At 43.5% G+C, this 18,474-nt stretch overlaps 2 protein-coding genes across 4 annotated transcripts in view; one reads left to right on the forward strand and one right to left on the reverse strand.

Annotated features, from left to right (window-relative positions):
- The first annotated feature begins 1,704 nt into the window (after positions 1-1,704).
- Positions 1,705-4,611, forward strand: LOC129813568 (Krueppel-like factor 2). The gene is made up of 3 exons (XM_055865882.1): positions 1,705-2,492; positions 2,620-3,613; positions 3,777-4,611. Exons 1-3 carry the CDS (start codon positions 2,424-2,426, stop codon positions 3,950-3,952), a joined length of 1,239 nt encoding a protein of 412 aa, XP_055721857.1. The 5' UTR covers positions 1,705-2,423; the 3' UTR covers positions 3,953-4,611.
- Positions 4,612-6,220: 1,609 nt separating this feature from the next.
- The window catches only part of LOC129813569 (epidermal growth factor receptor substrate 15-like 1), a 61,568-nt gene continuing 49,314 nt past the window's right edge, over positions 6,221-18,474 (reverse strand). For 2 of the 3 annotated variants that reach the window (XM_055865884.1, XM_055865883.1), the window contains one exon: positions 6,221-8,780. In XM_055865884.1, coding sequence (XP_055721859.1) covers positions 8,770-8,780 — 11 coding nt within the window. In that variant the 3' untranslated portion in view covers positions 6,221-8,769. Of the gene's footprint in view, positions 8,781-10,537; positions 10,555-18,474 lie in introns of all 3 variants that reach the window. The other variant, XM_055865885.1, reaches the window with a different exon arrangement.

The raw sequence follows: 18,474 nt of genomic DNA on the forward strand, positions 1-18,474 counted from the left end.
GTAGGGTAAGGTAGGGTAAGGTAAGGTAGGGTCAGGTAAGGTAAGGTAAGGTAAGGTTAGGTAGGGTAAGGTAAGGCAAGTTAAGGTAGGGTAAGATAAGGTAGGGTAGGGTAAGGTAGGGTAAGGTAGGGTAAGGTAAGGTAGGGTGAGGTAAGGTAGGGTAGGTAAGGTAAGGTAGGGTAAGGTAGGGTAAGGTAAGGTAGGGTCAGGTAAGGTAAGGTAAGGTAAGGTAAGGTAGGATCAGGTAAGGTAGGGTAAACGTCATCAACCCCATCAACATTCCAACCACCGTTTGTTATTTACACCTGAATAGGATCGCTCATAGGAGAGTTAGATCATGTTAACATCACGTGTCTAAAAGCAGTTAACATCTGTGAAAACAACTGTGAAAACATCAGTGATAACATCAGTGATAACATCAGTGATAACAACTGTGAAAACATCTGTGAAAACATCTGTGAAAACAACTGTGAAAACATCTGTGAAAACATCTGCGAAAACAACTGTGAAAACATCAGTGATAACATCAGTGATAACAACTGTGAAAACATCTGTGAAAACATCTGTGAAAACAACTGTGAAAACATCTGTGAAAACATCTACGAAAACAACTGTGAAAACATCTGTGAAAACAACTGTGAAAACAACTGTGAAAACAAGTGTGAAAACATCTGCGAAAACAACTGTGAAAACAGGTGAAAACAACTGTGAAAACATCTGTGAAAACATCTGTGAAAACAACTGAAAACAACTGTGAAAACATCTGTGAAAACATCTGTGAAAACATCTGTGAAAACAACTGAAAACATCAGTGAAAACAACTGTGAAAACAACTGTGAAAACAGGTGAAAACAACTGTGAAAACATCTGTGATAACAACTGTGATAACAACTGTGAAAACATCTGTGAAAACAACTGTGAAAACATCTGTGAAAACATCTGCGAAAACAACTGTAAAAACATCTGTGAAAACAACTGTGAAAACAACTGTGAAAACATCTGTGAAAACATCTGTGAAAACAACTGTGAAAACAACTGTGAAAACAACTGTGAAAACAACTGTGAAAACATCAGTGATAACATCAGTGATAACATCAGTGATAACAACTGTGAAAACATCTGTGAAAACATCTGTGAAAACAACTGTGAAAACATCTGTGAAAACATCTGCGAAAACAACTGTGAAAACATCTGTGAAAACAACTGTGAAAACAACTGTGAAAACAAGTGTGAAAACATCTGCGAAAACAACTGTGAAAACAGGTGAAAACAACTGTGAAAACATCTGTGAAAACATCTGTGAAAACAACTGAAAACAACTGTGAAAACATCTGTGAAAACATCTGTGAAAACATCTGTGAAAACAACTGAAAACATCAGTGAAAACAACTGTGAAAACAACTGTGAAAACAGGTGAAAACAACTGTGAAAACATCTGTGATAACAACTGTGATAACAACTGTGAAAACATCTGTGAAAACAACTGTGAAAACATCTGTGAAAACATCTGCGAAAACAACTGTAAAAACATCTGTGAAAACAACTGTGAAAACATCTGTGAAAACATCTGTGAAAACAACTGTGAAAACAACTGTGAAAACAGTTTCCAAGCGCCTGGTATAGTTGCATTTAGACACGCATGCTGAGAGGGGACAATAGTGTTCTAGTAGGGTTAAACAGGTTTAAGATAAATTAGCTCACTGAGCACGGAAACTTTCAATAGTCCTACAATAAATTAGATGTAAACATGTTTAACATGTAATAAGATATCTCATGTAGCATCGTTACATATATGTTCTGAATGTTTATCTCTATCCCAAACCCTATTTTAAATATTTGTTTAATAATAATTCAAGGTTCAGTGTAAATTGTGAGTTGAATTTAGATTTAAATTATTGACAAAGTACAACTAAATTGTAAGAAATTAAATGGGCTAATCAAACATTTGGTCTTTTCTCAGATGTAACTTAATTCCTTTGGCCACATTATGTATGTGTAATGATGACATATTGTATGTTTTTGACAAGTACGCGCCACGCTCGCACTCCCCCCGCCTCCAGGTGGGTTGGTCTATCAATCGCCCGCGTGGAGGGAGGTTCCCCAATGCTTTATAGGCTCGGCTGAACAGCGGAGTGGGAGAGACAGAGAGAGACAGAGCGGAGTAACTTAGCTCACCGGAGGACAGCTTTATATACCGGAGCTAAATTTACCATCATCCTGAACGTATTTCCTCGCTGGCGCACAATTGGTCCAGCTACTCGGCTACCATATTTATAAGCTTGGACGACCTACTGCTTGGCTGGTATCTTTCAAGCGCAACTTTGGAACAGTTCGATAGAACGGTGGAAGGTGTGCTCAAAAGGGCACTCACTCACTGAATCAACTTTGACAAGAAACAAATAAGCATTTATTGTATCTTTTAAATGGCTTTATCCGGTGTGATTTTGCCACCCATCTCGACATTCGCAAACCAAACCAAAAGTTTAGAAGATGTAAGTACAGACCTCAAACTTGTATGATCATGTGTGTGTTTCGGGTGTCGCCTTCTGCTTGGAGATTCACCTCTGTGTGTATTGTGTCATAGATCTAATGTCTTTTTTTCCCTATTGGTTGTTGCAGAGGTGGAAAAGCGACATGGACAAACCGATGTCTTCCAACTGCTCCATGCTTGATATGGTACAGAACATGGACTGTCGGAGCATCGAAAGGAAAGACGACGAAGATCTGAGTAACTATTTAGATTTGGATTTCATTCTGGCAAACACCACTGGATCAGACAGCATGCCTACCGCTGCGCTGGGAGCAGGTGTAGCGTTGTATAACATGCCCTCAGTGGATTATCCAGGCAACCTCTTCACCACCGGGAGCCCTATGCCATCCTACCCGTCCAGCGAGCATAGCTCCCCGCCTCCCCCCTACAGCACCAGCCTGATGGCGGAGCTTCTCAGGTCCGATGGAGAGAACAACTACGGAGTCGATATTACGCGTAATACCTATAGCGTCCAAGGACGGTTTTATGTCAACTCTGCACTTATTCCCATCAGACAGGACATTATTGATAACATCAAAGTGGAGCCGTCCATGGACGGTTATGGACCAGTTATGAGCATGGGCCCCCAGAGCTGTACAAAAATCAAGCAAGAGGGAAACGTGTCGTGCATGATGTCCTTTGAGCAGCCGAGAGTAGCCGTCTCTCCGCGGACAGCCAGCAACATGACGCCACCGCTCAGCCCCAACGACCAGGGGAGCTCCGAGTGCCACCAGCAGGTACCGATGTGTCACTCCATGAGCTTCCCACAGAACTACCACTCCTCCGCGACGTACACACACCAACGCCCCGGTGCGCCTCCAGCCGCACAGATGCAGCTTGGACCATACCAAGGCGCTCACCAGTTCGGCATGTACGAGGAGGGACTGAGCATGCAGCCGAACACACAGAGGGTACTGCTGACGCCCCCGTCCTCTCCGCTGGAACTGCTGGAGACCAAGCCCAAGAGAGGTCGCCGCACCTGGCCGCGGAAGCGCACGGCTACGCACACCTGCACATTCGCTGGGTGCGGTAAGACTTACACCAAGAGTTCACATCTGAAGGCGCATCACAGAACGCACACTGGTAAGGAATATATATCGTATTGTTTTGTTGATGAATTACGCAACATTACGTCTAACATTGGGCATATATGCTATTACACAGCCGTATACATATAGTTGCTTGATTGTTGACGTTATCCCAACGGAAGCTTATGCTGACGTTCCTCTCCTCTTTGTCTCTGCAGGTGAAAAGCCATACCATTGCAGTTGGGACGGTTGCGGCTGGAAATTCGCTCGCTCCGACGAACTGACACGGCATTTCCGCAAACACACCGGTCACCGGCCCTTCCAGTGCCACCTGTGCGAGCGCGCATTCTCCCGGTCCGACCACCTTGCGCTTCACATGAAGCGACACATGTGAATGTGATGTACACGACTTGGAGTGATGATGGGTTGTTATTAAAGGGAGGACCTTCAGGCCTATTTTGTTTATCTGTTTTTTATATTTAAGATGTTTTACAACGTAAAATTTTTTTTTTTTTATATTTTTTAAATATGTATATTGATAAATGTTTAGTGTGATTTATTTTCTAGTAATGTAGCTGGTACTACCTTGGTTATTGTTATATTAAAGCTTTAGAAACGCTTGGTAGGGTGTTTGGTTGTATGTGGGGCTGGCCCTGTATTTCTTCTTCTCTGTCCTTGGAAAGAGTGCTGTGTTCAAAACAAGTGTCTTTCTTTTATTCTACCTGTAAAAGTGTCCACTGCAGAACTAGAAGGGCACCAAAATAACACACGTTTACATAGTCTGCTATTAGTGAAATATGTTTTGTTATTGAAAACTGCCTCAATGATTTGATGGCCCAAATACTGTAGCTTACCTTACCCTCAACTGTTGTCATGGAAATCTTTTGGATGAAATTGTGTGGTATGATTTTGGGTGCAAAAAGATGGGTCCAGACTCATTGTACACTACCAGGGCTAGATGTCTTGTGTGTCCTTCTTTTTGACTGAAGTCTGTATCCATTTTATACTGTAAATGGTGTATTTATTGTAAATATTAAAATACATTGAAATATATTATTGATCTGTATTTCATTCTTGATTGATATCACGATGTGTGCAATGATGCATTTAGTCCGATAGTCAGCATCTTCCTTGTTTTGAGAAAGTTGTTCAGACATTGTACTTGTTTAATAAACCACATCCAGCCCTGAATATGGGCTTTATATTTACACTGTAGATGGCCCTGAATATGGGCTTTATATTTACACTGTAGATGGATGTAGTAGGACAGACCTAAAATCCTACATACAATCTATCACACAGTTCATTAGACTATAAGCGTATACACACTGCTACTCTATACACCTCTTCTCAACCTCAAAGACTTGGTTAAATTGAAACAATGTTTGCCAGCTGTTACTCTGACAAGGCCAGTATTTTTTGTGGGTTCAGCCTATAAATACAAACATATTTTCATACTTAGAGGCTGACTGGGCTGGGGAGATGTCTGGAAGGGACAGGGGGACACAGCAGTCCCAAACAGCATTGTCTTTATTCTCTTATTTGGTGGACTACTTTTGTTATGTTATGGAATAGGGTTCCATTTGGAACACATATCTCCGATGGCTAAATTACACATGGACGTCAGAGGTCCTTACATTCACCCGAAATGATACACACTCCTTCAAAACATATTACCTGAGCTGCTAACTGATCACTCCTTCAAAACATATTACCTGAGCTGCTAACTGATCACTCCTTCAAAACATATTACCTGAGCTGCTAACTGATCACTCCTTCAAAACATATTACCTGAGCTACTAACTGATCACTCCTTCAAAACATATTACCTGAGCTGCTAACTGATCACTCCTTCAAAACATATTACCTGAGCTGCTAACTGATCACTCCTTCAAAACATAGTACCTGAGCTGCTAACTGATCACTCCTTCAAAACATATTACCTGAGCTGCTAACTGATCACTCCTTCAAAACATATTACCTGAGCTGCTAACTGATCACTCCTTCAAAACATATTACCTGAGCTGCTAACTGATCACTCCTTCAAAACATATTACCTGAGCTGCTAACTGATCACTCCTTCAAAACATATTACCTGAGGTGCTAACTGATCACTCCTTCAAAACATATTACCTGAGCTGCTAACTGATCACGCCTCCCATTAGAAGTGACACTACTCTGTCGCTGAAAGAGACAGGCTAGACAGGTAGGAGCAGGCAACTGCACTTGGTACCTCTCACTCAATATCTGCATCTAACTACACTGCATTGACTATTGGTCCATTTGAGAGGATTTGACCGTTTGCAGAGGAAAAAGGTTAATCACAGATTTCAGTTCAAGAGGAGAGAGAGAGGGAGAGAGAGATGATAGGAGAAAGGAGAGAGGAGAAAGAGGAGAGGAGAAAGGAGAGAGGAGAAAGAGGAGGGAGAGGAGAAATAGTAGAGGGAGAGGAGAAAGAGGAGGGAGAGGAGAAATAGGAGAGGGAGAGGAGAAAGAGGAGGGAAAGGAGAAATAGGAGAGAGGGAGAGGAGAAAAGAGGAGAGAGAGATGAGAGAGGAGAAAGAGGAGAGAGGAGAGGAGAAAAGAGGAGAAGAGAAAAGAGGGAAAAAAGTGAAAAGAGGTAGAGAGTGTTTCTCTTTGAAACAAGACACCAACCACTTCCTGGAATGTCACATGACGTTTTATTTATATTCAAAGATATACACAGGATTACAATTATTTCAACCTTGAAGGAATATTTATAATCATATATACCGTTACACATGATATTAGCCATTTTGGTTGTGGATAAGTAAGACAGACATCATTGTGGACATTACTTCTTAATGCATCTCAGTGTGACCAATACAATACTCCTTCAGGTCAACACTGGAGAATGAGCTGCAGCACAGAGTTCCTTGAATACACACACACACACACACACACACACACACACACACACACACACACACACACACACACACACACACACACACACACACACACACACACACACACACACACACACACACACACACACACACACACACACACACACACACACACACACACTGTGTATGTAGTCCAAATGGCACCCTATTCCCTATATAGTGCACTACTTTTAACCAGGGGCCCCCATAGGGAATAGGGGTGCAATTTGAGACAACCATAGGAGGTCATAAAAACACATTGTATGTGCCAAACAACTCATATCATCAGTGAATTACAAGGCATTAGGATAGCACATCCTTGCGCCAGGTAGTGGCCAGGATCAAACTGAGTTATTATTGAGTGTGGTGCTTATGAGTGTAACAAGAAATTGTCTTCTGAAAATGAATTAAATATAAAAGATACATAGTAATTCTAATGCCCTAGTTGAATAAATCAATAACAGCCGAAACACTTCAAAATCAACCCACTAAATGCATTATAGAGTTTAGCATTAAGAGATTACAACAAAAATACAGTCTAAACGTTGACAGTGAGAGGTGAAAGGTCAACCCCCCCCCCCCTCCCCTCATATCCTTTAAGGCAGGAGAGTTTTTGAATTTGTCATTCTTCTGTTGTGGTGGAAGGCAATAAAAGTAGAGAACCCCGAGACAAGAAAATAACAAAGAATATCTGTATTTCCATCATCTAAACATTTCCTTACCAAAAAGAGACTTTCACCAGAAATCAGGAACACAAGCACACTCACTGACGGAGAAGGAGTACGCTATAACTTTAGACTTTTAGCATGAATGTTTTGAAGCAGTTCTTTAAGGGTATATTATACAGTTATAACAGAGCGTTGCAGAGATACTTCATAAACCGTAAGTGCATGACTTTTCACCATATAAATAATAAAAATAAAATAAAATGTTAAAATCTTGGCTATTTCCTCACAACAAACGATGAAGAAAAAACAAAGTTACGCACCCAGAGTCTCCTCATAGAAGAACTACGGGGTCTACTAGAGTCAGAACGACCCCTGACCTTAGCCAAGTCAGAGGTAAGTCACTCTTGATTTAGGCTGTCAGTCAGTCAAGTCAGACTAAAGTCGGGCTAAAAAAAGGAGCTGAGCTGTAGCTGATTTTAGTTGTGATGCAGCTAACTGGAATGAACCATTGAGGCTGACGATGACTAAGAGGTTTTAAAGAGAGGCTTTGGTAGGTTAGTGTTGATAAAGTCCGGCTTCAGTGGAGCTGTATCGGTAGAGGGGCTGCCATCCCATCCTCAAGTCCTAGGCCCAATCCCAAATCAACCCCTAAACCCTACACCATATGCACTTGTAGAGATCGGAGAGGATTTGATCGGTATAAGCAGTATAGTGAAACTTCCACCTAGCCTATCAGAGAGCACGCTGCAGCTATTGCCAGATTACTTACACCTGTCAAATCCTCTCAGATTAGCACAGGGTTTAGGGGCCGATTCGGGCACAGGGTTTAGGGGCCGATTCGGGCATAGGGTTTAGGGGCCGATTCGGGCACAGGTGCCGATTTGGGCACAGGGTTTAGGGGCCGATTCGGGCACAGGGTTTAGGGGCCGATTTGAGCACAGGGTTTAGGGGCCGATTCGGGCACAGGGTTTAGGGGCCGATTCGGGCACAGGGTTTAGGGGCCGATTTGGGCACAGGGTTTAGGGGCCGATTTGGGCACAGGGTTTAGGGGCCGATTTGGGCACAGGGTTTAGGGGCCGATTTGGGCACAGGGTTTAGGGGCCGATTTGGGCACAGGGTTTAGGGGCCGATTTGGGCACAGGGTTTAGGAGATGATTGGGCCACAGTCTAGAGGGGATGTTGTCAGAACGTCACAGAGCCGAAGCGGGAGGCTGTTGTCAGGGTGAAGATGTAGTTGTCGTTAGGGTGTACTCTGGTTTACATTGGGGGTGTACAAGCGTTGTAGTCTAGTCTGAAGACACACTGTCCTCAGGCTCTAGTCAGACGGTAGTATTTGGGCTGTTGAGGAACTGTTGCTCGTGGTGAAGCTGTATGTTGTGCTGTACTGTATGATATCAGTCAGTTGCATTGTTTCATTCAGCTTGTAACAGGACTGTGGTCAGGAGGTGTGTGTTGTTGTGAGTGTCTAACAGGACTGTGGTTATTGTCGTGAGTCTAATAGGGTTTTTAGTTTTCATCCTTGCTGAGGGCGATGGCCAGGTCCGGGTCCTTCTGTTCTTGTGGGCGGAGTCTCCTCAGTCTCTCCTGTTCCTGTGGGCGGAGTCTTCCTCTTCGCCCACGCCAGCTGCTCTGACTCACTTCCTGACTACAGGAAGGTAGAGGGACAAGTTACACACTGGATACAAGGGGAGAGATACCCACAGACACCTGAAGCCCACGTGTCAAAGGGTCTCATACTCAACTTTCACATTTGGAGACAATAGTGAGCGATAAAAACATATGAGATCAAATTATGGTTTTTGAACTGAGAAGTTGAATTTGAGTAAATATGAACAAAAAAATTAAACAGTGAGTTCCAACTGTGGTAAAACCAGCTCATGGTGATTTATTTAATTAATGCTGATTGATAAAATATTGAACTCTTCAAATCAGTGAGGAAAGAACTAATAATAAATGATACATTTCAGAGGATTTCTGGTGCTACCAACTGTAACGTACCTCCATTTCCTATTCAGTGTGTAAAGCCACCTTTATAGAAGATGTCAATAGTGATCACCAATCAGAGTGCTCATCCATTCAGGATGTCAATAGTGATCACCAATCAGTGCTCATCCATTCAGGATGTCAATAGTGATCACCAATCAGAGTGCTCATCCCTTCAGGATGTCAATAGTGATCACCAATCAGAGTGCTCATCCATTCAGGATGTCAATAGTGATCACCAATCAGAGTGCTCATCCATTCAGGATGTCAATAGTGATCACCAATCAGTGCTCATCCATTCAGGATGTCAATAGTGATCACCAATCAGAGTGCTCATCCATTCAGGATGTCAATAGTGATCACCAATCAGAGTGCTCATCCATTCAGGATGTCAATAGTGATCACCAATCAGTGCTCATCCATTCAGGATGTCAATAGTGATCACCAATCAGAGTGCTCATCCCTTCAGGATGTCAATAGTGATCACCAATCAGAGTGCTCATCCATTCAGGATGTCAATAGTGATCACCAATCAGAGTGCTCATCCATTCAGGATGTCAATAGTGATCACCAATCAGTGCTCATCCATTCAGGATGTCAATAGTGATCACCAATCAGAGTGCTCATCCATTCAGGATGTCAATAGTGATCACCAATCAGAGTGCTCATCCATTCAGGATGTCAATAGTGATCACCAATCAGTGCTCATCCATTCAGGATGTCAATAGTGATCACCAATCAGAGTGCTCATCCCTTCAGGATGTCAATAGTGATCACCAATCAGAGTGCTCATCCATTCAGGATGTCAATAGTGATCACCAATCAGAGTGCTCATCCATTCAGGATGTCAATAGTGATCACCAATCAGAGTGCTCATCCCTTCAGGATGTCAATAGTGATCACCAATCAGAGTGCTCATCCATTCAGGATGTCAATAGTGATCACCAATCAGAGTGCTCATCCATTCAGGATGTCAATAGTGATCACCAATCAGAGTGCTCATCCATTCAGGATGTCAATAATGATCACCAATCAGTGCTCATCCATTCAGGATGTCAATAGTGATCACCAATCAGAGTGCTCATCCCTTCAGGATGCCAATAGTGATCACCAATCAGAGTGCTCATCCATTCAGGATGTCAATAGTGATCACCAATCAGAGTGCTCATCCATTCAGGATGTCAATAGTGATCACCAATCAGTGCTCATCCATTCAAGATGTCAATAGTGATCACCAATCAGAGTGCTCATCCATTCAGGATGTCAATAGTGATCACCAATCAGAGTGCTCATCCATTCAGGATGTCAATAGTGATCACCAATCAGAGTGCTCATCCATTTAGAGAGTGGAATTTAGAAAAGGTTCTTTGTATGCAAAGAATTCCATTTGATCATCACACCCTTCTCTTGTAACCTTACCGTGACACTTTCCAGTCCTGGGAGAAAAACACATTACAATACAACGCTAAACATACAAATGATTAAAAAAAAATAACAAGCACCTACGCAAATAACGCAGGGCAGATCTCACACACACACACACACACACACACACACACACACACACACACACACACACACACACACACACACACACACACACACACACACACACACACACACACACACACACACACACGTTGGCACCAGGACCTAGGTATCAACAAAAAAAGGTAGTAGAATGCAACAAGAAACGCAAAAGAAAATGCAAAACATCAGATGTACCAGACAGCATGGAGACTAAAAAACAGAGATTCTGACAAGACTACTTACTGTACGTCTTGACAGAGAGACACACGGTACGATGTGCAAGCAGAACACCGACTGAGGGAGCGAAAGCCACCACAGAACTATTACACAATAGATGATTGACATTTGTGTCGCGTTGAACTTTGTGAACAATCAACCGTGCTCTAGACCCGTTTTTTTATTTGACTTTTAAGTTTGTTTAGCCAGATGTCAGAGACGTCGCAGGAACAGCTAGCAACCAGCCTCCTATTGCTCGACGACGCAATAGGGGAGAGACTGGCAGGGTTGGGGTCAATTCCAGTTCAATTCCAGTCGATTCAGAAAGTAAAACAACTTTCAAATCCTAAACTTTCCGCATTGAAAAGTATTGATGAGAATTGGAATTTCAAGTGTCCTTCAGTGAATTATCTGGAATTTGAGCCTAAACCTGGAGACCGGCGACTAGAGGAGGAACAGGAACTGATCATTCAAACAAGACGAAGGCGGGTGTTCTGATGTCTGCTGAGCTTTCTCAAGAGGTTTCCTCGTCAACACCAGGGTACAGGTGATCCCATTGTTACATTCACATCATCTCTTGGATGGTGAAAGGTTGCATAGCAACAGCTACTCCATCTTCGAGGTGCTGAATGATTTGCAGAAGAAAACAACAACTTGAATTCTGCTCTAGATGTTCTGAGATGACCACTACAAGCAGGAAGCAGAAAGTAGCAACGGCAGACACTGGACAGTAGGAGAACCATTGAGCTCAAACTTACAGAACAAAACCCTCTAGAAGTAGCTTTGCTGGAGAGGAAGGAAGAGCAAAACTATATTTTCTGCTGCCAAGTGAATCTCCAAAGGTTTTTTGAATTTGCAAAGGGTCCCTTGGCTTTACCAAAGTACTAGCACCGTCACCACCCAACCCAAGTCATGAGATAACTCTTGACAGGTTTGAAGAAGTCAAAGCAATACAGGAATGTTGATGTAGAGTACAGATCCTACATACAGGAATGTTGATGTACAGAGTACAGATCCTACATACAGGAATGTTGATGTACAGATCCTACATACAGGAATGTTGATGTAGAGTACAGATCCTACATACAGGAATGTTGCTGTACAGAGTACAGATCCTACATACAGGAATGTTGATGTACAGAGTACAGATCCTACATACAGGAATGTTGCTGTACAGAGTACAGATCCTACATACAGGAATGTTGATGTACAGATCCTACATACAGGAATGTTGATGTACAGAATACAGATCCTACATACAGGAATGTTGATGTACAGATCCTACATACAGGAATGTTGATGTACAAAGTACAGATCCTACATACAGGAATGTTGATGTACAGAATACAGATCCTACATACAGGAATGTTGATGTACAGAGTACAGATCCTACATACAGGAATGTTGATGTACAGAATACAGATCCTACATACAGGAATGTTGCTGTACAGATCCTACATACAGGAATGTTGATGTACAGAATACAGATCCTACATACAGGAATGTTGATGTACAGAGTACAGATCCTACATACAGGAATTTTGATGTACAGAATACAGAACCTACATACAGGAATGTTGATGTACAGAGTACAGATCCTACATACAGGAATGTTGATGTACAGAGTACAGATCCTACATACAGGAATGTTGATGTACAGAATACAGATCCTACATACAGGAATGTTGATGTACAGAGTACAGATCCTACATACAGGAATGTTGATGTACAGAATACAGATCCTACATACAGGAATGTTGATGTACAGAGTACAGATCCTACATACAGGAATGTTGATGTACAGAGTACAGATCCTACATACAGGAATGTTGATGTACAGAGTACAGATCCTACATACAGGAATGTTGATGTACAGAATACAGATCCTACATACAGGAATGTTGATGTACAGAGTACAGATCCTACATACAGGAATGTTGATGTACAGAATACAGATCCTACATACAGGAATGTTGATGTACAGAGTACAGATCCTACATACAGGAATGTTGATGTACAGAGTACAGATCCTACATACAGGAATGTTGATGTACAGAGTACAGATCCTACATACAGGAATGTTGATGTACAGAGTACAGATCCTACATACAGGAATGTTGCTGTACAGAGTACAGATCCTACATACAGGAATGTTGATGTACAGAATACAGATCCTACATACAGGAATGTTGCTGTACAGAGTACAGATCCTACATACAGGAATGTTGATGTACAGATCCTACATACAGGAATGTTGATGTACAGAATACAGATCCTACATACAGGAATGTTGATGTACAGATCCTACATACAGGAATGTTGATGTACAGAGTACAGATCCTACATACAGGAATGTTGATGTACAGAGTACAGATCCTACATACAGGAATGTTGATGTACAGAGTACAGATCCTACATACAGGAATGTTGCTGTACAGAGTACAGATCCTACATACAGGAATGTTGATGTACAGAGTACAGATCCTACATACAGGAATGTTGCTGTACAGAGTACAGATCCTACATACAGGAATGTTGATGTACAGAGCATCTAAAGTGCCGTGAACAAATATTTGCCCCCTTTCTGATTTTCTTTATTTTTTTGCATATTTTTGATAATGTTATCCGATCTTCAAGCAAAATATTAATATTAGATAAAGGGAATCTGAGTTTACAAATAGCAAAAAAAAAAAAAAGATACTTATTTAATTTATTTAATTAACAAAGTTATACAACACCCAGTTCTGCATGGAAGAGTTGGCCAAAATTGGTGAGTGACTGATGAACAGGAAGTGTTTGGTTTGAATCGTTGCAGCTGAAGGTGGCACAACCAGTTATCGAGGAGTGAAAGGGGACAATTACTTTTTCACACGGGGGCACTGTGTGTTGCATAACTTTCTTTATGAAATAAGTGTGTAATGGTTGTGTTACTTGTACACTCAGGTTCCCTTTATCTAATATTAGGTTTTGATTAAAGATCTGATTAACATTCAGTATCAAAAAAATATATATATTTTTCACAGCACTGTGCTTCTTGAATATGTTTAAAGTTGCTGTACAGATCCTACATACAGGAATGTTGATGTACAGAGTACAGATCCTACATACAGGAATGTTGATGTACAGAGTACAGATCCTACATACAGTACTTGAATGACATAACATTGTCACATTAGTTCCAGGCTACCGTTAAACATTTTGTGCCAATAATGTATTCGTTACAAGCACTACACAAATAATATTTGGTGGAACTTAAATTGATTGATAATTGACTGGCATTACAAAATTAAATAGTGTCTCGTTATATACAGAAACCACGGCATCAAAAAAGTGTGTAGATTAAAATGTCTCAACTACATTGAGCCACATTAGGAGAAGTAACGTGTTGCAGTGCGTTATGAAAGTAGTAGGAGGAAGAGCTGCCTGAGTGAGCGCCTGGCACTGAGACACTGGGTGAGCGCCTGGCACAGACACTGGGTGAGCGTGTGTGACTGAGACACTGGGTGAGCGTGTGTGACTGAGACACTAGTTGTGTGTGTGTGTGTGTGTGTGTGTGTGTGACTGAGACACAGGTTGTGTGTGTGTGTGACTGAGACACTAGTTGTGTGTGTGTGTGTGTGTGTGTGTGTGTGTGTGTGTGTGTGTGTGTGTGTGTGTGTGTGTGTGTGTGTGTGTGTGTGTGTGTGTGTGTGTGTGTGTGTGTGTGTGTGTGTGTGTGTTTGTGTGTGACTGAGACACTGGTTGTGTGTGTGTGACTGAGACACTGGTTGTGTGTGTGTGACTGAGACACTAGTTGTGTGTGTGTGACTGAGACACTGGTTGTGTGTGTGTGTGACTGAGACACTAGTTGTGTGTGTGTGTGTGTGTGTGTGTGTGTGTGTGTGTGTGTGTGTGTGTGTGTGTGTGTGTGTGTGTGTGTGTGTGTGTGTGTGTGTGTGTGTGTGTGTGTGTGTGTGTGAGAAACTGAGACACTAGTTATGTGTGTGTGTGTGTGTGTGTGTGTGAGAGACTGAGACACTGGTACTAGGGCAGTAGGCATTGTGGGGGGAGTACGGGTTACATAAGGTGTTAACCACAAAGTAACGAGGAAACATACTGAGGATCTGCCTCCAGTATGTCTCAAATGGCACTCTATTCCCTATAAAGTGCACTACGTAGGGATTAGAGTGGTGCCATTTTGAACACCGACAGACTCCAAAAAAGCTGTAGAGAAAACACCATCACTTACTCTGTGCTCTGTGACTTGTATCAGCAGGGCTGTAGAGAAAACACCATCACTTACTCTCAGTACTGACAGTAGCAGCAATACACCCTATAGTTGTCTACAGTTGAATTACTATACACATCTAACACAACGACAGAGAGATCATCCATCCACTGTTTTCTCTCATTTAAAATGACCTTGAAAATGTACAAAATAACATCATAACGTCTGCAAAACGGAGGGATGTCCATTAAATGTGCAAATAAAAACAGCTTCATTTTCCAACCTAGTATTTGTGTGTTTGTATTGTTGTAATGATCAGACAGGGTCTCTCTGTTCCCTCAGTCCTGACATTCAACACTTAACACCTGATCACTAATGACATCAACTCAGACGGAGCCTTGACTCAACATCAGATAAATACTGAAGCTGAACATTGCTGTCAGTCATAATTGTGGCCTTAGAAAGAAACCTAGAAAACCATCAGACTACTACCATCATGCTACTGTGTTAAACGACGACACTGTTGTTTCTGGGCTTTTGTAGTCAGCTTTTCTATGCATCAAGCCCTATAAAGTGTGTTGATACCCATGTGAAATGAATGAGTACAATTTTAGATGGATAGAAGTCAATTTGGAACACGCTGAAGGTACAGCTGGGTGACCGAAGGAGTAGCTGTAAAGACTAGCTATACTCCACCCCCTCCTCTCAGAGATAAGAGGCTGAATAGTTGACTCACCACCACCGGTCTGTCGCCCTCACTCGCTTCAAGATGGCCACCGCTGTTCCTGTACCCAGGACACGCTAAGGTAACTGAACTGTCTATCTGCCCAGTAGCACACAAGTACTCACTTCTGTCATCATCAAGTGCTTTGAAAAGGCTCGTCAAGGACCACATCAGCTCCACCGTACCCGACACCCTAGACCCACAGCAATGTTGTATATGTTGCTCCAACAGGTCCACGGCCGATGCAATCGCCGTCGCACAACGCCCTATCCCACCTGGACAACAGGACTACCTACGTGAGAATGCTGTTCATCGACTACAGCTCAGCTTTTAACACCATAGTGCACTCCAAGCTCGTCACTAAGCTCAGGGTTCTGAACTCCTCTCTGTGCAACTGGGTCACGGACTTCCTGACGGGCCGACCCCAAGCAGTGAAGGTAGGCAACACCTCCGCCACGCTGATCCACAACACTGGGGCCCCACAGGGGTGCGTGCTCAGCCCCGTCCTGTACTTCCTGTTCATCCACGACGACGTGGTCACGCATGACTCCAACTCAATCATCAAGTTTGCTGACGACGCTACAGTGGTAGGCCTGATTACCAACAACGACGAGACGGCCTACAGGGAGGAGGTGAGAGCCCTGGTGGAGTGGTGGCAGGAAACTAACCTGTGCCTCAACGTCAACAAAACAAAGGAGCTGATGGTGGACTACAGGAGACACAAGAGGGAGCACGCCCCGATCCTCATCGAAGGGGCACCAGTGGATAGGCTCAAAAGCTTCAAGTTCCTCGGCATACACATAACTGAGGACCTGACATGAAACAGCACCTCTATAACCTCAGGCGGCTGAAGAAATTTGGCATGGCCCCTAAGACCCTCACAAAACTTCTACAGATGCACCGCCGAGAGCATTCTGTCGGGTACGCATCACCGCCTGGTATGCCGACTGCACTGCCCTCAACCACAAGGCACACCAGAGGGTGATGCGGTCAGACCAACACATCATCAGGAGCATGCTGCCTGTCCTCCAGGACATTTACAGCACTCTGTGTCACAGGAAGGCCAAGAAGATCATTAAGGACCTCAGTCACCCGAGCCAAGGAGTGTTTACTCAGCTACTTAATCGGTGTCATTTGGTTTTTTAATTGGAGTCGCTGTACTTTTTTTAAACATTTTAATTATTTGTGTACTTGTTTGACATTTTATTGAGTGAGAGGTGTGAGATAGCGAGAGACAGAGAGAGAGGTGAGATAGATAGAACGAGATGTGCGAGAGAGCGAGATGCTAGAGGAGAGAGAGAGGCGAGAGCGACAGAGAGAGAGGCGAGAGAGAGCGAGAGACAGAGGCGAGAGAGAGACAGAGAGACAGAGAGAGAGAGAGAGACGAGAGAGACAGAGGGAGAGGCGAGAGAGACAGAGAGGCGAGAGAGACAGAGAGGCGAGAGAGACAGAGAGGCGAGAGAGACAAAGAAGGGAGAGACAGAGAGGCGAGAGAGACAGAGAGAGAGAGAGACAGAGAGAGAGAGAGGGAGAGGCGAGAGGGAGAGGCGAGAGACACAGAGAGCGGCGAGAGAGAGGCGAGAGAGACAGAGAGAGGCGAGGCGAGAGAGACAGAGGTGAGAGAGAGGTGAGACGAGAAGTGAGATAATGTAGCGAGGGTGAATAGTTGACACCATCACCACATCTGAACTGTGGCTTCTGCTATGAGAGTCACACAGGAAGAGAAACACAGGGCACACACACCCACCGTGGGAGATGTGGGCAGAACACACACCCACCGTGGGAGATGTGGGCAGAACACACACACACACACACACACACACACACACACACACACACACACACACACACACACACACACACACACACACACACACACACACACACACACACACACACACACACACACACACACACACACACACACACACACACACACACACACACACACACACACACACACACACACACACACAGGGAGATGTGGGCAGTAGAGGTTGACATGGGTCTTACAGGAATATGGCAGGAATGGGAGTCAAGTTATGGACAGGATCAACAATCTACAGGACAGGACCAACGGTCTACAGGAACGGACCAACACTCTACAGGACAGGACCAACACTCTACAGGACAGGATCAACACTCTACAGGACAGGACCAACACTCTACAGGACAGGACCAACACTCTACAGGACAGGACCAACACTCTACAGGACAGGATCAACACTCTACAGGACAGGACCAACACTCTACAGGACAGGATCAACACTCTACAGGACAGGACCAACACTCTACAGGACAGGACCAACAGTCTACAGGACAGGATCAACAGTCTACAGGACAGGACCAACACTCTACAGGACAGGATCAACAGTCTACAGGACAGGATCAACAGTCTACAGGACAGAACCAACAGTCTACAGGACAGGACCAACAGTCTACAGGACAGGATCAACAGTCTACAGGACAGGACCAACAGTCTACAGGACAGAACCAACAGTCTACAGGACAGAACCAACAGTCTACAGGACAGGACCAACAGTCTACAGGACAGGACCAACAGTCTACAGGACCAACAGTCTACAGGACAGGACCAACAGTCTACAGGAATAGTTTGAGTTTAAGGTGAGTTTTTTGGGCGGAAATACGTCATTTGTGGAGCATTTCATAAAAACAACT

The sequence above is a fragment of the Salvelinus fontinalis genome, chromosome 17 (genome assembly GCF_029448725.1).
Source record: "Salvelinus fontinalis isolate EN_2023a chromosome 17, ASM2944872v1, whole genome shotgun sequence".
NCBI classification, from domain to species: Eukaryota; Metazoa; Chordata; class Actinopteri; order Salmoniformes; family Salmonidae; genus Salvelinus; species Salvelinus fontinalis.